This window comes from Arachis hypogaea, chromosome 5 (assembly GCF_003086295.3).
Source record: "Arachis hypogaea cultivar Tifrunner chromosome 5, arahy.Tifrunner.gnm2.J5K5, whole genome shotgun sequence".
Classification (NCBI taxonomy): domain Eukaryota; kingdom Viridiplantae; phylum Streptophyta; class Magnoliopsida; order Fabales; family Fabaceae; genus Arachis; species Arachis hypogaea.
Genome location: NC_092040.1, coordinates 95,179,314 through 95,202,293, shown reverse-complemented (window position 1 = coordinate 95,202,293; position 22,980 = coordinate 95,179,314). Strand labels below are relative to the sequence as shown.

Here is a 22,980-nt window from a genome sequence, read left to right as displayed (position 1 = left end):
CAAAAATCAACTTTGGGATGAAAACAGGGCCACGCGTACGCGTACTCCACGCGCACGCATGGATGGCCACAAAACTCATCGACGCGTATGCGTCATGCACGCTAACGCGTGGATTGAACAATACCCAAGCGACGCGCACGCGTCCACCACGCGAACGCGTGGGTGCTCTCGTGCCCCAGGCACAAAACAGGCACAGTTCAGGCACAACCCTCTGGAAAATGGCTGGGCATTGGGTGCAGCACATCGGCGCATCCGCGCACACCACGCGCACGCGTGGATGGCGTTTTCTGAAAGAACAGCGCGTACGCGCCAAGTGCGCCTACGCGCGAGGAGCCATTCTGCTAAAAATTTTCTAAGTTAAAAGCTGCAGAATTCACAAATTCAACCACCAATCTTCCAACGGACATAACTTCCTCATTTTAAATCGTTTTTCACCCGTTCTTTGAACGGCATGGACATCTCGGATCTAATTTCATTTCTAAACAGATTTGGCACAAAACAAAAATCTGTAGTCCAAGTTATGTCCCGTCAAAGTATGCCTAAAAACCATATTTTTCATAAAAAACCACAAAGTGCCATTTTCAAAACAAGCCATTTTCAACTCTTTTCAAAATCAACCAAAACATGCAAATTTCAACTCTTTTTGAAACCAATCAAAATATACCAAAATCAACATCAAGCCTCCTCAACTCATACATTAACACACCACGATTCACAAAACCGCCATATAACCATTTTTACCCATTTCAAACAAATGGCTAAATTACAAACATATCAACATGTCATACATCCTTCCTCATCCCAATTTCCAACAATACTATTTCCAATCAAGCATCATTATACATAATCAATATCATACTCACTATCACGTGGTTTCACCCCCAAGTCAACCTTAATCATTCCTCAAGCATATATCACAACATACATATCTCTCATGCATTATCATACCATCAAGGCATCAATAATCATACTCACATATATGACCACATAATATATCTCAACCAAAATCAAACATACCTCATCTATACAATTTCACCCAAAATTACCAATTTCCACACTTCAACTCCTCAAACCTCATTATTCAATAACCAACCCAATCATTCATATATTCATTATCTGAAATTCATCCAATCACTTGTGTCATCATACAATGCACACATCAACTTACCTTCCTTACCTCTTTCCGGCCTCCGGCCCAAAATTTACGGCCTCCAACCCAATTTCACAATGTAAATGCATAAACCACAAATCAATACTCATTACCCAATACATCAAATTTTCAATACACCAATCATTCAAGGCCACACAATTCTCAACACAATCATCAATTCACATTACATACCAACTATGCATATTAGCACCAACCATTTACACAATCTAAACTTAATCCTAGGGGCATCTAGCCTAGGAATTCTCATCACACCACACAGTACTTAAATGAAACTTAAACCGTACCTCTTGTAACCAAATCAATTGAGCCTCTTCTTTGGAAGTCTCCACCAACCTTAGTCCCAAACCTCACCAAAGCTCCTCAAGCAACACCAATCTCCCAATTGTGCACCAAAACCATCAAATGCACTAACATAACCAATATTACATACATACATCAACCTAGGGCTCATAAAAATGACAATTCACAAGGGTTGGAGGGTTTCTTACCTTTACCCACTGAAGTTTGTGATGAATATCACCCATGGCTCATACTAGAGCACTCCTAAACAACCAAAATCACAAGGTTTCCTCAAAACCCAAACCAAATTCGAATTTGAAGAGGAAAATAAAAACTGGGCAGAGGACAGTGGATTACTCACCACAAAACTTAGATAGAATTGTAGAGGATGAGAAGAGCGACGCGTGGCCGTAAACGGCTCGTCAATCGGAGCTCTGTAGCTCAAGTTATGGTGGTTTGAAGATCAAAGAGAGTTAGGTTTTCTCTCTTCTCTTCTCTCTTCCCAATTTCAGCGCCCAACACCCCTTCTTTAGGGCAAAATGAGCTGAAATGCTCATAACTAATGTTTATATATGTTGGATCTTGGGCTCAGTTAGGCCCGGTTCACTTATTTTTGTCCGTTGGCCCAATTTTAGACCAAAACCTTTAAGATTAGCGCTCTAAATCGCACTTCAAATATTTCTACCTCCCCTAATTATAATTTCTCATTTCTTAATCTTATTTACTCATAATCAATTTTCTCAGCTGCAGTACCAGACAGATCTAAGCCGGTACTTTCGGTCAAAATTTCACTGCGCGCTTTTACGCAGAAAACTATGTTTTCCGACTCGGAAAAACTCACTGAATCCAAATATCATATTTAAATCATCAAATTCCAATTGCCAAATCTTCCACCTATATTCGCTCCTACTTAACTTGTTATTTAATTAATTTCGGTTAGACCGGGTATTACAGATATTTTCTCTAGCCCAAAATGAATGGATACACTTGCGTTTATAGAATTTTAAATTCATAAATGAATACAATTCAGCAATGTTCCACATTATCTCACGAATGAAATTATGTGGAAAAAAGATAACTGATAACGACATATTAGAAAAAACTTGCTCGACCTTCCATGTCTCGAATGTGCTCTTGTAACATCTGTATCGAGTAGAAAAAGAATTTAAAAATATTCTGAACCAATTTTTAACCTTCTTGTTGTTGAACGAAATAACGAATTACTTTTAAGAAATCATGAAGCGCGTCCAGCTGGCGCCGTCCCATTTTCTTAAGCAAATGTGGCAAATTATAACCCTAGAAAAGGTAAATGAAAAGGCTCTGGTTACAAGAAAAATTATAAAAAAAGAAAAACTATTTTCACAAGACATTATCTCACCAGAAGTGGGATAAAGAAAGAAATAATAGGTAAAATAAATCAATAAAAGATAAATATTTTCGTTGTAGTGGAAAGGGCCATTGGTCACATACTTGTCGTACCCTAAAGCACTTAGTTGATCTTTATCGAGTATCCTTGAAAAAGGATTACAAAGGAAATGAGATAAATTTTATTTCAAAACATACTGTTAAAAATTACACCACTTATTATAAAGTATCTGATTTCTTTGAGGATCTTGAAGTAAATATTAGCCATTTAATCAATGATGCCAAGTTTAATATATGAGTTTGTTATATATTGATGTTAATAAATAATGTAAGAAAATTCTTATTAAATTTTATCTCATATGCATTTTAAATTTCAAGTATGATGTATATAAATAATATTTAATAAAATATTATTATGTTTAATAAAATATTATTGTTTATGTTTAAGAATTTTAAAATCACTAAATGTGTCAAGTTCTAAAATAATAATAATAATAATAATAATAATAATAATTTTTGTGTATAATACTATTTTTATATATATTGTTACTTAAACAAATAGTTCCAATATGGAATACAATTTTATTGTGCATGTACCTTAACTTATTTTATGTTATGATCTTATTATTTGTCTTTGAAGAAAATGGTAGGGACATATAATGAAGATAGTTGCCTTGCGGATAGTGCAAGTTTGCATACTATTCTCAAAAAGTAATATATATTTTACTCATCTTTTATTAAAAGAAGAATGTGTTAATAGAATTATTGGCTTAGGCAATGTGATAGAAGACTCCAAAAGAGCTATCGTTTTGTTTTTTGGAAGAATAGAATTTATAATAAATAATGCATTATTGTCTACTAAGTCTCTAAGAAACTTATTGAGTTTTAAAGATACTCGCCGAAATGGATATCATATTGAAACAATAAATGAGAAAAATCATGAGTACTTATATATCACAACTCATGATTCAAATAAAAATGTTATATTAGAAAAGTTACCCTTATTTTCATCTGAGTTATATTATACTAAAATTAGTACAATTAAATCACATATTATTGTAAATCAGAAGTTTACCAACTCAAATGAATTCATAATTTGGCATGATCGATTGAGGCATCTTGGAACAACTAATATGCGAAAAATTATTGAAAACTCTCATAGATATTTACTAAAGAATCAGAGCAAGTTAATTGTAAGATCATCACCAGTAAAAATTATATTTGAGTCCCTTGAATTTCTAGAAAAAATTCAAAGAGATATATGTGGACTAATTTATCCAACATGTTGATCTTTTAGATACTTTACGATCCTAATAGACGCATCCTCGAGATAGTCACATATGTGCTTATTGTCTTTTTGCAACTTAACGTCTGCGAGATTACTTGCTCAAATTATTTATTTGAAAGCACATTTTTCGAAAAATCCAATCAACGCAGTTTGCCTTGATAATGCCAGTGAATTCGCTTCCTAAACCTTTGATACTTATTGTATGGCTAAGAGCTCATGTTCACGCACAATAGCTCATGTTCCTAAGCCTTTGAATTCGTCTTGATAATACATGTTGAACATCCAATAGCTCATGTTCACACATAAAATGGATTAGCATAATCACTTATTAAACGCCTCCAATTAATTGCTAGACGACTAAACCCTTACTTACGAGAGCAAATCCCCTTATTTTTGTTTGGGGCATACGATTTTACATGTCACAACATTTATTCGTTTGAGACCAATAAGTTACCATCAATTCTCTCCCCTACAATTAACTTTTGGCCAGTAGTTAAATGTTTCCAATTTGAGAATATTTGGGTGTGTGATATATATTCTAATTACCTCACCCTCTCGGACCAAAATCGGACTCCAAAGAAAATTAAAAATTTATGTGGGATATAATTATCCTTCTATAGAAAAGTATCTTGAGATACAAACAGGAGATGCGTTTAAATCCCGATTTGCTGATTGTCATTTTGATGAATCAATGTTTCCAGTATTGGAGGGAGAGAATAAGCCACTAGAGAAAGAACTTAATTGGAATGCATCATCGTTAATGCATCTAGACCCACGATCAAGACAATGTGAACTAGAAGTTCAAAAGAATATACATTTGAAAAAAAATAGCAAATGAATTGCCTGATACATTTTTTGATACAAAGAGGATAACTAAATCTTACATACCACCTGAAAATGTTCCAATTCAAATTGATGTTTCAATTGGGCAAATGGCTAACGAAACAAGTACATGCCAGAAGCGTGGTAAACCAATTGGTTCCAAAAATAAAAATCCTCGAAAAAAAGAAAGGCATTTCATATTACTAAGGCAAATCGTACTCCTGTTGAAAAGGATAAAGACATAGAAAAGACACAGTAAGTGTCCAAAATTCTGATATAGTTTTGACGTCAGAATACATTCAGGTACCTGAAAATTCTGAAAATGATAAGATCGCAATAAATTATATCTTTATAGGAGAAAAATAAAACCAAAATAAAACAATTGTCAATAAAATATTGGTATATAATGTGCATTACGCATCATGCATGAAAGTAAAGGTCTTGAGCCAAGAGCAGTCGAAGAATATCGACAAAGGAATGATTTGCCAAAATGGGAAGAAACCATGAAGGTTGAGATAGACTCACTTGCAAAACGTGAAGTCTTTGGACCTGTAATTCGTACATCAGAAGATGTAAAACCTGTTGGATAAAGATGGGTATTTGTGAGAAAATGAAATAAGAAAAATGAAGTTGTACGCTACAAATCTCGACTTGTAGCACAAAGTTTTTCACAACAGCCCGGTATAAATTATGAAGAAACATATTCCCTTGTAGTAGATGAAATAACATCGCATTATTTTGATCAGTTTATCTGCATACCATAAATAACATATGCATCAAATAGATGTGGTGACAACTTATTTACACAGATCATTAGATTGTGATATCTATATGAAAATTTCTGAAGGACTAAAGATATCTAAATCATCTAATAAATATTCGTAGGAGTTATACTCAGTCAAATTGCAAAAATCTTTATATGGTCTAAAACAATCTAGACGAATATGGTATAATCGTCTTATTGAGTATTTGACTAAAAAGGGATTCAGAAATGATGATATTTGCTCATGTATTTTCATAAAAAAATCTGCATTTGAATTTATTATAATTGTTATGTACATTAATAATTTAAATATTATTGGAACCCCAAAAGGTATTCCAATAATTATAAAATCTCTAAAAGAAGAGTTTAAGATAAAATATCTCGAAAAGATTGAATTTTGTCTCGGTCTGCAGATCGAGTATACAAATAATGAGATCTTTATTCATCAAACAACATACATAGAAAATATCTTGAAGAGATTTTACATGGATAAGTCACATCCATTAAGTACTCCAATGATCATAAGGTTGGAAAATGATCAATTTCGTCATAAAGAAGAAAATAAAGACATCTTTGGTCTTGAAGTATCATATCTCAGTGCCATTGGAGCACTAATATATTTTGCTAATAATACATAACCTGACATATCATTTGCTGTAAATTTTCTAACAAGATATGGTTCCTCTCAAAATATAAGACATTGGAATGAAATCAAACAAATTTTTTGATATCTTCATGGAACAGTGGATATAGGACTGTTTTATCCATATGAATTCAAGTCACAATTAATCGGCTATGCAAATGCAGGGTACTTGTCTGATCCACATAAAGGAAGATATCAAACATTATATCTATTCACACATGGTGATACAACTATATCATGGAGGTCCACGAAATATACGATAGCAGCGACATCCTCTAATCATGCTGAAATACTAGCGATACATAAAACAAGTCGCGAGTGTTTTTGACTCAGGAGTTTAATCCAATATATTCTGTCATCACGTGGACTGACTGATCATAAAATAGTTCCAACTATTCTATTTGAAGATAATACAACATGCATTGTTCAATTTAAAGGTGGATATATCAAAGGTGATAGAACAAAATATATTTTTTCTAAATTCTTCTTCACTCATGACCTTCAAACACTACAAGAAAAATCACTTTTAGCGGCTATTTATTTTGCTTTTAGCGGCAATAAAAATAGCCGCTAATACATTTACCGACAATCAGACATTAGCCGTCTTAGACTTTGTCACTAAAAGATTTTAGCGGCAATTATAACATTTGCCGGTAAAGACTTTTTTAATGACCGCAAAAAATATATAACTATTAGCGATCATTTTTCTTGACAATTTCTATGGCCACCAAAAATAATTCTAAAATTGCAATATTATTCATTTTTACCGGCCATTACTATTGCTGCCAAAACCCATTTTATCGGCAATTTATATAGCCACCAAAAATAATTCTAAATTGTAATGTTATATATTTTTAGTTGCCATTACTATTGCCGCTAAAATATTAAGACTTTTTTTAGTTATATTATACTCATTTTCTTAGAAGAAATGAACTACCTTTTTTTTCTAGAATCTCAATTATTTGTGCCAACAATTACTATTATTATTATTATTATGCATAATATAAATATACATAAATTAATTACTACAAAATGAGATATTTTATTAAACTCAAAATATTGATACACAAATTTCTCTTGAAAAATAATAAATCATATTACAAATCTAAACAACAAAAAATGGCAATATCAGTATTTAAATGAGTTAAAGACATCAACTAATTTTTGTTGATGAAACTTGTCCTCTTTTTCACGAACTTTCTTATGCAACCAATCTGGATGAGCTACCCAAGAAACAGAATTTGAAATCTGTAAGTATTAAACTCCTCAAAAAAAAATAAGAAAAATACAAGAATTAATTACTTCAATATGCCAAAAGGAAAATTTAAAACCGTTTGCATGGCAGCGAGAATAATGACAATTTTTTGAATTGCTGAAGAAAGCCGCTGCTTGTAGTACGACCAATCAACTATATATGGACCGAATGCCAACATCTGATGAGGCCTTGCACCATCTTTGAACATAGTACTTCATTACTTCTGCAAACATTATGCAAATGCTTCCTTGTTTAAAATGCAAAGAATAATAGAATTGTTATTTGTTAATCATAAAACAAGACATTTTACCAGCTTTTGTTTCAACTGGTCTGGGCATTCAACCTCGTATATCGTGTAACTTGGTACCAAGTTTTCATAGAACTTCCTGGCATAATGAACCTACAAGAATTAAATGACACCTGCAAAAATTAAATTCAATTCAGGTTCCTTCAACAGAGGAATAAGACAGTAATTCCAAAATTTTCCACCAAGCTACTTGAAAATTTTCTAAGATGTAGTTCGGCATTTATCCACCCAACTCCTATCAAAACACCGAAAATAAACACAAACAATAACAAACACTAAGATCAATTCCTTCCCTGAAATACCTACTACTTACTGTAGCTAAGCATAAATATTGGTAATCATCCTTAATAATTGTGTTCACATTATTGATTATACTTCGCCAAATAACATAGTAAACTAGAAGGAGGCGAAGAAAGATCAAAGTTGTAAGAATTCCCAGAAGAAACCATCTTAAATATAATACGTAGCAAGACACTGGTGCCAGGAGCAGGAGTGCAAATCTGACGATCGAAAATCCTAGCTGTAATATAACTGTTTTTGAAGAATATTAAAACTTCTCACAAACTCGAAAACTAATTCGAACTTAAAGCAAAGCAAAGAAAATGAAATTATCATGTCAGGCAAGTCATTTCTATGGAACCATTAGTTCTAATATCATTAGTATATAATTAGTATGTGTAATAAATGCTAATTAATTTGTACAAATAAGATTTTTTTATCAAAATTTAAACAATATAATATATATGGGAATTAGAAATTAAATTAAGAAAATTACCAATGGAATTAACGTTGCCCCAATAAGTCTCCTTCTGAGGGTGCTGAAGAGGATCTCCATAAACCTCACTGGTGCTTGTAAGCAAGAATCTGGCTCCCACCACATTCGTCTTGTGAACACACAATCACCATCAAGGACTCCAAACAATCATAAACCAACCATCAATTAACAATTAACTATTCCCTAATCTTGCCAACCATCAGATTTTGAATAATAAAATATTTACATCAAAATTCCATACAATTATATCAATTTCCAACTAAATTGGTCCAAGCAAAAATGAGTTTTCAAGTTTCTTCCTCAGGCTGGGATCTTTTGGATCTGCAAGAAGCAAGAATATAAATCCATCATGTGTTAACCAAACAAAAGGCACTAAATTTATTCTTCAGAACATAGATTCATCCGCAAAGAAAGTAGGTATTGCTATTGGAGTGCCCCTTGTATGAGCAAAATAAAAGTGTGTAAATAAGTGGGATAAGGCGGTAGCACCTCTTCAATTCCGTCATATATATTTCATCTGGGCTTTGCATGATTCAATTAATGGTGCACTTTTCTGGAGGGTTAAATTAACTCTGATCATCAATCTTGACTTAATAAGAAGGAAAAGGTGTTATATGCCGTCACTCACTCTTCTTTAAATCCTCATTATTCTGTTCTCCACTTTCATTTACAAAAATAATTATAATTATTTATATTAATTAAAATTTCAAACTCAAACACAGAGGTGTTATAAGTCAGAGCAGTATTAAGGACTGTAACATATATAATGCAAGGACACTGTAGATCACTGCAAAAAGAATGTAAGTGGGACTGTATAATTGGACCCAAAAAATATCTATTCTTCACTTTTTATCAAGGTCATATTTTTTTACCATTAACAGATATGGATACATACAATAAGATAGCATTAGCCAAGAGCTTGGCCAACATCTAAAAAATAGAGCAAGAATGAAATTCAAAACTGATAACAAACAAAACAGCAACCAAACTACAATTAGATATTACATTGCCTTCACCTGCATACTCTATAATGTTATATTGGTTGATTTAACTTTGAAATTTAATAAGCTTTAACTCCACTAGAAGAGGAGATTATAAATTAATAGAATGCAAGAAACAAGGCTGGAATTTTTCCACTACAAAAGTGAATATATTTCGTAAACCTTTCCAACATCATTGCATCCCAAATCAACCAGCATAACATTCTCTGCACATTGCTTTTCCTCACTCGAGCTTCACTTCTAACTGCTTATCTTCCTCTAGTGTCTTCCCTCTTTTACACGTCCCGACCAATGGACGATTCACAATTTTGTTCTGTGCATAACAAGACCAAAATAAGTATCCACTATAACATAAAATGACACTCTAATTCAATAAACCTGAGATGATTAAGATTTACAGCAAATAACTTAGTGATCAAGTATTGTGAAAAACCTACCTTTTTTATGCGCGTAAAAATCTCTGGACTTGAAAGATCCTGTTTGATAAATATATAGAGAGCGACATGAAAGAGCTGAACTTCAAAAAATTAAATTATATGATGAATTATATCAGGATGTTGCATATAAACCTGCAAATAAGTCATATATGGACTTGGATTCACAAATTTCAAGGCTTTATAAACTTCGAACAGATCGGCAAATTTTCTTCGCTCAAATCTATGGCTTAACACAATCTAAAAAATATCCCCTGCCTTAATATGTTCTTTTGCCTGTAGGACTACCTCCTTGTATGCTTCAGGTGCCGTGGTTGACATCTTTAAAGGAGGACCGAAATAGTGAGTACGCAAATTCACTGAGCCTAAAGCCAACATCAGATTAGCAAATCCAAATTTCAAATTAATTTCTGCTGGACTATAAAAATCGGCACATGATGATTTGCAAGAATGGATTAATTAGCATGAATCACATAAACCCTAAAAAATGAGAATTTCTCAAATAAGGAACCACAATTGAACAAGAGATGGATGAAAAGGTTACGGATGTGTAAATTGAAACTAGAGATCATAATGTATGGCAGAGGTGGTGATAGAAACCACCACATGAGGCTACAAGCCATCGACAGAGACTGTGACATGAACTAGCGACAACCAACGCAGATTGAGGATGAGGTAGTAACGAAGAATGTTACTTGAGTCGTTCGGTGTAGAACTTGGTGTGAGGAAGAGGAGGAGATGGCGGCGACGGCGAAGTGAAGAGATTGTGATAGCAAAGTGAGGTAGAGGCACTGACAGATTAAAGAGGGGTGAAATGTCAGAAATGAGAGAAATGAGACTTCAGCGGTGAAAGTGATATTCTTCATAATTAAAGTAATTAAAAAAGGATTAAAAGAAGAAGAACTACGGGCAAAGTTAATAATTTGGATAAAGTATTAAATTGGTTCTTACATTTGGGTGTAATCCTGTTTTACTCTTTAAGGTTTAAAGTATCCTATTTGAATCCAAAAAAGTTTCATTTAGCTTCAATATAGTCCCACCGTGAGGTCAAAGTTAAATAATTAACGGAATGTCCTATGTAAGAACCGGCATAACTGTTTTAATAAAATAATAATTTTTAAGTACTCGAAATAGATTTAAAATTTAGAAGTTTTAATTTCAAAATATAAAAGTGAAATTTGAATTCAATGAATTTTTCTGAGTTAGAAAATGTATTTTTTACGGAAAATTTTTGTAAAAATGCGTACCAGTGCTTAAGCCAACAGTACCGACTCTAGTATGTCCGGTACCACGTATTTTGAAAAATAAAATTTTAAAAATTGATTTATTGTTTTGAAATGACAAAAAATAATTTAGAATTGAAAACCAGACATTAATCTTAAAGGTTTTTACCCAAAGTGGGCCAAACAGACCTAAAACGCACATGGGTTGACCGGGCCCAAGTTGAACCCAAGCCCAACATATATAAACCCCTTTTAATGAGCATTCAGGTCATTCTTGCCCTATTTTGGGGAGAGGGGCGCTGATGGTGGTGAAGGGAGAAGAGAAGAGAAATTACTATTTATTTTCTCCTTTAATTGACCATAACTTGAGCTGCGGAGTTCTGATTGACGAGCTATTTGTGGCCATGCGAAGCTCTCATCGAGCTCTTTGTTTCTATCTAGGATTTTCTGGTAAGAACTCGCAACCCAAGCTCCAGCTTCCTGCCCTAGTTTCTGTGCATTTTTGTTATAGATTTTGAGTAAATTTTGTAGTTTTAGTTGTTTAGGGGTGATCTAGCATTGGAATATTGTCAAACTTTGCCCCAATCACCATTGGATAAGGTAAGGAACTTTTATATCCTTGAAGTTTGATGTAGTGTGAGCTTTAGTTGATAATGCATGGTTATGTTGTATGTATGAAGCTTGTTTTTGGGGTTGGTGGTGGCTTTTGGTTTGGCTTTGGTGGTTTCGAGCTTGGTGGAAGCTTGTTGGAATCAAGTTTGGTGTTTGAGCATATTGAGAATCGGCCAAGGTATGGTTTCGGTTTTTTTTATGTAATATATAATGTTTTTGGAGATTTAGGCTAGTGAACCTTATGATATGATTAAATTGATGATAAATGATGATAATTGATGATGATTGTGATGTTGATATGGGGTATGAGGGTCATTGGTGTTAATGATGTATTATGATGTTGCTTGATGTTGATAAGTGTGTATGTTGATTGTGGTAACATGGATGTTGATAATGATTGTTAATGTTGAGACTAATTGATAAGGAGTATGAATATTGATATTGATGACAATTGGTGAAGAAAGTGAGTTTTATGAAGATAATTTGAGGAATAAAGATTTCGATGGATTTGGTTAATGTTGGATATTGTATGGTGATGTTTATTAGAATTGATGAGGATTTGTATTAGTTGTTGATGTTGTTGTTAGTTGATGATGATTATGAATGTGGATTTATGATTGAATTAGAAATTATGGATTAGTAGTGATATATGGTGTAATGGTTGAGTGATTTAGGTGTGAAATTGAGGGAAATGATATGGAATGGTAAAGTGTAGTGTGTGGCAGTGTTTTGTGATGGTTTGGGTATGTTTTGGCTTGGCTTGATTGTCAAATTCGGAAGTTTGAAAACTTAGTTAATTTTTGGTAAAAACTAGTTTTTGATGAACTTTGACAGATCATAACTTGAGCTTCAGTTTTCAAAATTTGTTGAAATTTGTTTTAAATTAAAGTTCATTGAAAGATCTTCAAATTGTTATAAAGTTTGTAGAAATTGGATTTTTGTAGAGTAAGTTATGAACGTTTGAAGTTTGGGATTTAAAACTGATTTCTGCAACTCTGCAGAATTTTGTAAGTCTGGGAGTGCATGTGTATGCATACCACCCATAAGCATACGTCCATTCTGTTTGGCACCTATGCGTACGCAAACACCCGTATGTGTACGCGAAATGGGCCAAAATGTATGTATGCATACGCATACATAATGCATGTATAGGAATATACCCTGTTTTGCTGAAAAATGATTTTTTTTTTCACTTTTCAAGGGTTCTCTAACTTTTCAAACTTTCTTATCTATGGTTTAAGATTGATAACTAGTAATTAAGCCTTAATAATATTAAATATGAGTTAGAGACTTAAATATATGAATTTCTATATGAGTTTAGCAGATAGAGACTTAGGTTTTTGAAGTTGTGGTTGAGCAGGCAGAGTATTATATTGGTGATGATTCAGAGAACTTAAGAGGTGGCGATAGTTGATAATAAATTGAGAAATTGGGCGGGTGATGGTTATGATGAGTTGAGAACTAAAAAGGAATAATGAACTTGTTAGATTATATGAGATTGTGCAGGGCCTATATCTCTGGTGTAGCATATTTTTCTGCTGCATGAGTAGTTGTTGTTGAGAGTATGCGGGGCCTATATCCCTGGCGTAGCAGATTTCTTTGCTGCATGAGTGTGCGGGGCATGTATCCCCGGCGTAGCAGAATTCTCTGCTGCATGAGTAGTTGTTGTTTCTTTCTCTGCTGCATGAAGTGTGCAGGGCCTATATCCCTGGTGTAGTAGACTCCCTACTGCATGAGTGTGCAAGGCACTATATCTCTAGCGTAGCAGATTCGGTGCTGCATGAGTGTGCAGGGCACTATATCTCTGGCGTGGCAGAAAAGGCTACATCCGGGAGAATGTGTCGGGTTGGCATTTATGGACCGACAAGTGATATCACGAGCCAATAGGACAGGCATTCATCATATGCATCTCTTATGTGCTTGTTTGCTTTGATTAATTGAGTTTGCCTAAATGCATAACATGCTTACTTGCTTCTTGAATTACTTACTATATTTGAATATTAATTGTGTATTACTTTCTTGCATTAATTGTGATTGTCTGGTGCTGAGGAGGTTAGGAAGGCAGTGGCGATGGGTTGTACAGAGGTTAGGTTGGTGAAGGTTGTAGGATATAGCGGTGTGATTAGTTTTAGTTAGAACATCCCCTAAGTTTAGATAACCCTGTATATTGTTTATGGTTTAAGTTATTTATTTTTGCTAAGCTTGAATATCTGTATCGATGTGAAGTTCTAGGATTGCCTTCGGTGTCCTGGAACCTTACATCTTATATATTGGGCACTATTACCATACTGAGAACCCCCGGTTGTCATACCATATGTTGTTGTTGATTTTCAGATGCAAGTCATAATTCACCTCGGTGAAATTGCGGACATGGTGACAAAGCGGAGTATGGTTTCTTCCTGGTTTATTTCTATTTTATTTTGTTGTAGTATTTTCTCTCACCCTTTCTATTTTAGACTTTATGACCTTAGAGGCTTACATGAGAGATAAGTTGTATATGATGTTTTAACTCAAAGACTCTGTATTTTTCTGTTTGTAACTAGTCGGCCTAAACTCCCAGGGCTATGACTAGAGTTCTTTTGTTTATTACACTTATGTATATCTATCTTGACTATTATTATATTAAGTCTCATGTTGTATCCTGTGCCTTTACGCTTTTAGTTATCGTTTGTGGACGCCTCGTGCTTGTAAATCCGCTTTATGCGATTTTGAACTTTATTCCTTCATCGGGCTCCTAGTGTTATTATCTCCTTTTATATTTATTAATGTATAAGCTTTAGAACTATCATGGCACTTTGTTATTCTTTGCCTTACGACTAGAGGTAAGGCTTAGGTTAACATGGTGTTACATCCTACATCACAGCAGTACAAAAATAAGGTCGATAATCTGGAGAACAATTACGAGCTACAGATATACAAAATCAACTGTGAATGTATCAATCCATTATTTATCATTTTTCTTACAATTTAAATGAAATATTTTCTATAGAACTAAGGAGAACGATAGATAAATGTATTGATGCATCTACGGTTGATTTTGTACCTTTGGAGCTTGTACCTGCTCTTTAGATTATTGAGCTAATTCTTGTACCTGTCATGTAGGATATTTTTCGTTAATTATTTAACTTTGACCTCACGGTGGGACTACATTGAAGCTAAATGAAATTTTTTTGGATTTAAATAGAACACTTTAAATCTTAAGGGTCAAAACAGAATTCGCCCAAACATAGGAGACCAATTTAATAATTTACCCTAATAATTATTTAGTGGCCATTCATGTAATTGTCGTTACGAATAAAGTATTAAAGGCAATTATTTATTTACTGAAAAAAAAAAGTAATTTAACAAGAGAAATGACTTCTATATTAATATGGCCTATTAATATGGCCGCTAAACATTTATTGGTGAAGACTAAATTTCTTGTAGTGAAAATTAAGGAATAATTGATATCCAACAGATTAGTTCAAGCAATAATTTGACAGATTTATTTATAAAGTCACTTTCAAATTTTTTCTTTAAGAAATTGGTACATCAAATTAAGATGCACCAATTTCAAGATATTAAATAATGTCGATAAGAGAGGGGAGACTGTATTCTTTTTTCTTTGGTAAAGTTTTTATTGAATTTTTCTTAACAATATTTTTAACAAGACAGTTCTCACCACAAAGGATATTGTACTATTTTTTTTACTAAATTTTTTTCATTGAATTTTTCTTTAATAAGGTTTTAATGAAATATAATCCTAAATAAAAATCTAAGAAAAAGTGTTATGATATAGATGTCCATTTAATAATGACTTATTTCACAATATAGACGACTCAATTTTTTAATATTGGGAGGCTTAAATTATTAAAAGTAATTGAATTTAACGAGGTTTGAAAAGGATGACCTTGTAAATGTATAAAAAATATAGCGTAATCTTAAAAAAAAACATACACAATATTATATAAAATATTATTTATATGTACTCTCATCAATATATATATATATATATATATATATATATATATATATATATATGAATAATTTTAATTATATTGAAATAATAATATTAATAAATATTAATATTAGAATTATTTATTTATATTTTTTATTTTATATTTATTTATTTATTTATTTATTTTACAACAATAATAACTCAATAACAAAACATTAATATACGAGAATTTACGGTTTTCAAAACATACGAAAAAAATTAGAGGCATTTATCTGATCCATTTAAGCATGACATAAGATTTTGGAGATATTGGACAATAATGACTAATTAAATGTTGTTATTGGTAAAACATAAGATAGAGGAAGAAGAATATTCTTGTGTGATTATTTGTTCCAAAACATTGAATACTTGTGATTAGTCGCGTGATATTTGTATTCATTTCATAGTATTAAATTATATTTTTTAGTATTTGTTTGGATACTATTAAATTAATAAAAAAATAATTAAAAAATAAATTTAATATGTGACAAATTTTTAATAATAAAAATAAAAATATTAAAAAAATTATTTTTTTAAAATTGTATTTTACATTTTTTTAAAAGACTTTTTTTAAAAAAAAAAATTTATAATAAATAAATAAAAAAATATTTTTATCTTACTTTATTTAAATATTATTGATAAATAAAAAATCTTTTTAAATAAAATATTTAAACATAAAATTATTTTTATTTTTATAAATTTTTTTAAAAAGAATATTAAAAATAACATCCAGTCTTTATACAATTTTAAGGTTATTGTTAATGATTTGGTTAACATATCTTATATAATTTGAGTCTAAAACATTTCAATTATGAATAAATCTAAAAAATAACAGATACTCAAAAAGTTATCTATAAATTGCAGAAAAAGCTATCGTCGTTTTTGATAGCGAAGTCTAAAACGGCACGTCGTTGTAAGAAGAAGAGTAATTCTCAGCCATTGGTCGTTTTTCTTAAAAATTTTCTAACCAGTGAGATGCTTTTCTTTTCTTTTACGATCTGAGAAAACCGATTCTTTTATATTTTTTCTTTTTCTTTTTAAAAGGTCGCCGGAAAATCGTTCTTTCAAGGATCGATTTCCGGCGATGGCTTCGGTTGCATCATTCTTCTTCCCTCTCCTTCTGCTCCTCTCAGCGATCTCTGGCATCTCTTCCGAAACCGCGATCCGTCTCCCGTCGGAGAATCTCGTCGCCGGAGGGAATCGGAAGGTCCGCGCCGACGATGGCGTATTCTGCGATAGCTGGAAACTCGCCGTAGAGACGAACAACGCCGGGAATTGGAAACAAATTCCGGCGAGGTGCGCGGCGTTCGTGCAGGCGTACATGACCGGGGGACAGTACTCGTCGGATTTGGAGGTGATCGGAAAACTGTCGTCGGAGTTTGCGAGGAGCGTGAAGCTGGTCGGAGATGATAGAGACGCGTGGGTGTTCGATATCGACGAAACTCTTCTATCGAACTTGCCGTATTACGAAGAGACCGGGTTCGGGTAAGTGGTTTTGCTTTCGAACTTTTTAGCCGTTGGATTGGTCAACTAGGTTGAGGTAATTGGTCAACGGTATTCGTATGAATAAATAGAAATACCTAGTAGTGAATTTATTTGATATTTTGGAAGAAATTTATGCAATGAATCACTCTCGTAAGTAAATTTGTTTCAAATTCAATTATTAGTTGACCAATGCTATACAATGTTTATATTGAATACAAAAGATTATTATTATAAAGAATGAATTAGGATGACTTATTTTTACTTATGGATCAGTAAACAGGCTATGGCCACATTAATAACAGAAATTCTGTGTATATGTGGTCATGTTGGTTAGTTTGTAGCAGAATGACATCATGAGAATTTTTATTGAAAAACACAGCAGAGAAGGGGCATCTTGACTGCACGAATCATAACTAGTTGACTTACTTTAGAGTTTACATACATGTATGGGGTTGTTGGTGTGAATTTCTATGGTTTAAGTACATAACAATGGGTTATGCTTATGGCTTGTTTTAAAACTTTGGATACCAGGACAGAGATCTTTAATGAAACATCCTTTGATGAATGGGTGAAATTGGCCAAGGCTCCAGCTTTGCTACCAAGTTTCAGTTTGCACAATGAGCTTCAGGAGTTGGGATTCAAAATAATTCTGTTAACTGGGAGAAGTGAGCAGCAGAGGAGTGCCACTGAGGCAAACCTTCTATTTGCAGGGTACAGAAACTGGGAGAGGCTTATCTTAAGGTACATAAAGCAAAATAATTGTTTCTTACTCTTTATTGAATTATTGGTAATCTTCTTAGGATAGAAATATAAAGACATTGAAAAGACACAGTCCTGTTTGAAGAAAGAGAGATACAAAATCAGACAAGATGCCTCTCTATCTCATGTCTTTGTATTTTCTTTCCTACACTTACCAAACATGCCCTTAGTAAGGATACACATTTTGTTGTTCTGTTGAACTTAGCTTGAAATTCCTTGTATGAAACAGAGGCCCTTCTGACCAAGGTAAAACAGCTGCTCAGTACAAGTCTGAGAAGAGATCAGAGTTGGTGGAAGAAGGCTACAGGATCCATGGCAACTCTGGTGATCAGTGGAGTGACTTATGGGGTTTTGCTGTGGCATCACGCTCTTTTAAACTCCCAAACCCAATGTATTATATTGCTTAACAGAGAAATGGTATCCCCAACTTGTATTCTCTTCTCATGATTGCTTGTTGTGTATTATGAACATGAATGTCTCTCCATTGTTTTCATGGCCGAAGCTATGAGTGAACCATACATTCATAAGGGCTGGTTTGGGAACAATTCTCCTAACTGACGAAGATTCATTGGAGACCAGACAATTGTAAATGAGATTCTGATTGATGTTAGTTTCTTATGTACTACATTGTTAGAGATAAAAATTGTTTCACTGGATTTCATTATTTTCACCCAGTATAACATAGAATAGCTTAAACTATTGGTTGTTTTCAATTAGTTACACTTGTTTTGATTAGTATGCATGGGCTTCTCTGCATTTCTCAGCCAATTCATATGGTAGAGCTGGCACTCTAGTGTGTAGAGACTTGCTACTTTTGGCACCCTTTTGAATTTTGATTGTGGTTTTGTAATCTAGATGCTAGAGCATTATATTGTTGCGAAATTTCACTATTCAGAAGTAACCTAATAGGGGCCTTGTGGAATGCTGGGAATGAAGTTTCAAGGCATAATTTAAGAAACCCGTGATAAACTAGTGCGCATAAAGTATCCAAATCAAGCATGTCACGTGAAACATAAATTGTCTGGCTTGTATATAGCATGAGGCATCAGGTGTTGTCTTTCTATAATAATCATGAAACATATTAGAAGTCTCGGAAGTCAGCAAGTATTTTTTTGATAATAATATTAAACATGTATGCTGAATGAATCTATGAAGAATTAAATTAGCAGGTGTGTAAATTGAGATTGGTAACACTAATTAGTGGAGAAGCCATGACCAACCTGTAACTAATAAAGTATACTGTAATAATTACTATTCAAGGAGATGATGAAGTAGAATTAGTGTGCTTAGAAGCACTTACAGCCAGGGAACCGCAAACAAGAGGCTTTGGTGTTGGAATTCTGAGACAACTTAGACTACCACCTGGGATCACAGAACACTCAGGTTGAGGTCTCTGCATGTCCCTTCCAGGAATGCAGTTAAGTGAGACATCAAAACCCACATTCCTGAAGAAAAGCCTTGAACATTGTTGGCTGAACCCAGAAAAGAAATTGTAAGCAACAGTCAAATTTGCAAGGCTCCTCAGAGAGCATATTACATCTGATAACTCCCCAGAAAGCTTGTTATGTGCCAAGTTAAGGACTTGAATGTCTTGCAGACAAGACAATGTGTCTGGCACATGACCCATGAGAGTATTGTAGCTAACATCCAGAACTTGAATCTCAGTGAATAGCCCCACTCCTTCAGGGATGCAACCAGTTAACTGGTTATTCAGGAACAGAATCTCCTTCAATTTAGAACCCATGAATCCAAAACTTGCTGGGATGTTCCCACTCAACTTGTTGTTGGCTAAATTTATCACTGATGCAGGGGAATTTCCAAGATTCTGAGGGATTTCACCTTCAAATTGATTGTTGTTGAGAAACAGTGCATCAAGATTCTTGTAGAAGAGTTCTTGAGGGATTGTCCCGGAGAAGTAGTTGAACCTGAGGTCCAAGTAGATGAGGCTTGGCATGTACAAAGTAGCAGAAGGGAAAGAACCTGAGAATTGGTTGTTGCTGAGGTCAAATTCTTCAAGAGAGTTGAGGTCTCTGAATTCATCAGGGACAGTACCAGCGAACCTGTTACTGTTAAGGTGGAAAAGGGACATGTCAGTGAGTAAAGATAGCTCTTTGACAAGGGTTCCTTGGAGATTTGCATGGTTGAGATCTATGCCTGCAACTACAGGGAATGCTGATGCAGATGCACCCATTTCATCTTCAGTAAAATCACAAAAAACCCCTTTGTAAGAACACACATTTGGACCAACCCATGTTCCTAGAATTTTCTTTGGGTCATCAGTGATTGCAGATTTCCATGCCTGTAGCGCTGTGTAAGCTCCATCCAGCTTTGATTCTGAAGAAGATCCAGAGGGTTGTGGGTTGTTAACCCCTCCCCCAACCCAAACCACTCCTCCTCCACCACCATTGCCAACACCAACACCAACACCTACACCACCAACAACACCAAATTCAGCTACTATTGTGGTTGAATGAAGGGTGAGGATCATAAGAAAAGCAAGTCTCCAGGTATTGTCCATGTTTAGCTGAAGATACCAAGATGCTTATTTGATTGTATGCTTGTAATGTTGTCCAAATAAGGTTGCTTGCAGCATTGAATGCAGAGAGAGAGAGAGAGAGAGAGAGATTGTGTGAGAGTGTGGTGTAAGTGTAAGTGTGTAACTTGGTCTGCTTATTTGTCTTGAATGTGTCCCATTCTATTCTATTCAGCAAGATTTCTTTTTTGGTTTATGTAAATTGTAATGAGCTTGAGCTATACCTTGGTACAACTTTTTTCTGTAAAAGATGTTGACTTGTCTTGGATGAAAAATTTTCTGTGTCAGAACATAACGGTGGCGGTGAATGAGATTAGAAGGGTGAGGTGAACTAAACAGCAAACACCACTGCTTTTTGTGTTCTTTGAGGTGGTGTTTGTTGTTATAATGGGAGGCTGATAATAATAATAATAATAATAATAATAATAATAATAATAATCGATACTTTAGATAGATGCAGCGCTATATATATGTGTATTTATTAAACGCATTTGGTAGTTATGGTTTAAATAATGGATAAATAATGGTGAAGGTTGCCTATTAAAATGTTAAATGGAATTGACAAAAATGATGGGTAATGGTTGATGTGAACGTACGCCTCCATTATTGCAACATAGGCCACATGTTATCTAATAACGCATGCTATTATTATTATTATTATAAAAAATATAGTTAATTTGCAAAACACAGTTAATTTGCAACAATGTCAATGGGCAATTGCCACAAGAATGAAGTCAGATAATATAAAATATATGCACAAAACAGAGTTTTTTTTTTGTTAATGCGGGACCAAAGGCCCAAACAAATAACAAGGTATTGATCTTTTTGGGTCTAAAAATCCGAATTACATCACTGAATAAAAGGTGACTCATTATTTCAGGAGATTCATTCCAGTATTGTATTTCTTAGTTCTTACTCTTGGTCTGCCTTATCCATCCAATCAGCACAAGTATTTGCTTCACCGTGGGTATGAGAGGTCCTAGAGTCCGTTTCAAAAGTAGCATAAGCTACTCTTTTTTTTTTAATACTTTTGAATTATGAAAACTTATAAAATACGTATTTGGTATTATTTGAAAAAGAAAGGACTTTTAATTTTTCAAAAAGTTAATTTATAATTTTTAAAAAAATAAAAATATATAATTTCTTTTTTTATAAGTTATTTTATTATTTCTATAAAAATTATTTTTTGTTTCTTCTAGAAATATTAGTTTTTCATAATTATTTTCAAAATTTTTTTGAATAACTTTGGCATAATCCTAAATGATTATATGAGTTATTTGGAGTCTCATGAAAGATTGTTGGAATACTTCTTTATTTCTTCTCCAACTCCACATCTTTCAACATACTACTACGAAGATGTTGCACCACCTAGTTTGCGATGCATTTTTCCAATTCGATCCCAAGTATTTGGAGATCCAATCCTTCAAAAGCAGGCAGGGAGAAGAAATTCTGGAGTTTTCTTTACTCCACTAATTTTCAACAAATTTGTGCCGCCCTGAAGCAGTCCCTTAAGACATGAATGGTGCTTTTTATCTCAGTTTTGCAGTGGCGACATAACGGCGATGCACCATACCATCTCTGTCTCCTAGAGTTTGTTTTCAGTCTATCATGCACAGCTTGTAGATGAGATTTTTCATTCTCTGTGGCCCTTTCCAACCCCAAATTCTTTTCCAAACCTCCTATACATTTTCTATTGCTTGAGCTATGTGTGACGCATTTTCAGTCTTGTTTTGATCATCCTTTATTCCAAGTCTCCTAGTTAAACTATTTTTCGTGTATATCTATTTACTTATTTTTGTTTTAGAGGTCATAGCACCTCACCACCATTGTTTTACTTCCTAGGCGTAAAGCTCTGTATGGTATGGTGTTACAAGTTGCACATGGCTTGGTCTAATCTCTTGAATACTCTCTCCCTCCTCTGCCAAATTGGTCCTCTCTAGGTAAATCGAGTGCCAATGAAACCCAAATAAATGAGCCCACACTTCTCTACCTATTCGTTAAATCTCCTTATTTGGGAAAAGTCAGGCACCGTAATTGTTTTTCATTGCTATCACTTATATTGTTAAAGTCCTCGTACATCAACCATGGACTTTGTATCATGTTCGCGATGCTCTTGAGAAATTCCCACACCTCCCTTCTTCGTCCTTCTTGAGGGTGAGCATACACGATAGTGAGGAACCAACTCCTATTATCTTCAACTATATGGACATGGATGGCTTGGTTGTATCTACTAATCTCGTGGACCTATATATTAAGTTTATTCTACATTAAACAAATATCGCTTAAAAA

General features: G+C 33.8%; 2 protein-coding genes and 1 long non-coding RNA gene across 8 annotated transcripts; 1 reads left to right on the top strand and 2 right to left on the bottom strand.

Moving 5' to 3' along the window:
* Positions 1-7,353: 7,353 nt before the first annotated feature.
* Positions 7,354-10,967, bottom strand: LOC112802058 (uncharacterized). 6 transcript variants are annotated; one of them, XR_011882273.1, is made up of 8 exons: positions 10,239-10,967; positions 10,107-10,145; positions 9,832-9,982; positions 9,158-9,318; positions 8,669-8,989; positions 7,897-8,006; positions 7,663-7,809; positions 7,354-7,545 (listed from the first exon to the last, which is right to left on the bottom strand). It is a non-coding gene; the product is annotated as an uncharacterized lncRNA (long non-coding RNA). The 6 variants fall into 6 exon arrangements; XR_011882270.1 differs by having other exon boundaries at positions 7,354-7,554; positions 9,158-9,328; positions 10,239-10,951; XR_011882272.1 differs by having other exon boundaries at positions 9,158-9,328; positions 10,239-10,951.
* Positions 10,968-16,696: 5,729 nt separating this feature from the next.
* Positions 16,697-18,822, top strand: LOC112802057 (acid phosphatase 1). The gene is made up of 3 exons (XM_025845061.3): positions 16,697-17,399; positions 17,931-18,140; positions 18,388-18,822. Exons 1-3 carry the CDS (start codon positions 16,999-17,001, stop codon positions 18,563-18,565), a joined length of 789 nt encoding a protein of 262 aa, XP_025700846.1. The 5' UTR covers positions 16,697-16,998; the 3' UTR covers positions 18,566-18,822.
* A 474-nt stretch (positions 18,823-19,296) lies between these two features.
* Positions 19,297-21,135, bottom strand: LOC112802056 (leucine-rich repeat extensin-like protein 2). The gene has a single exon (XM_025845060.3). It carries the CDS (start codon positions 20,674-20,676, stop codon positions 19,414-19,416), a length of 1,263 nt encoding a protein of 420 aa, XP_025700845.1. The 5' UTR covers positions 20,677-21,135; the 3' UTR covers positions 19,297-19,413.
* Between the last annotated feature and the right edge of the window lie 1,845 nt (positions 21,136-22,980).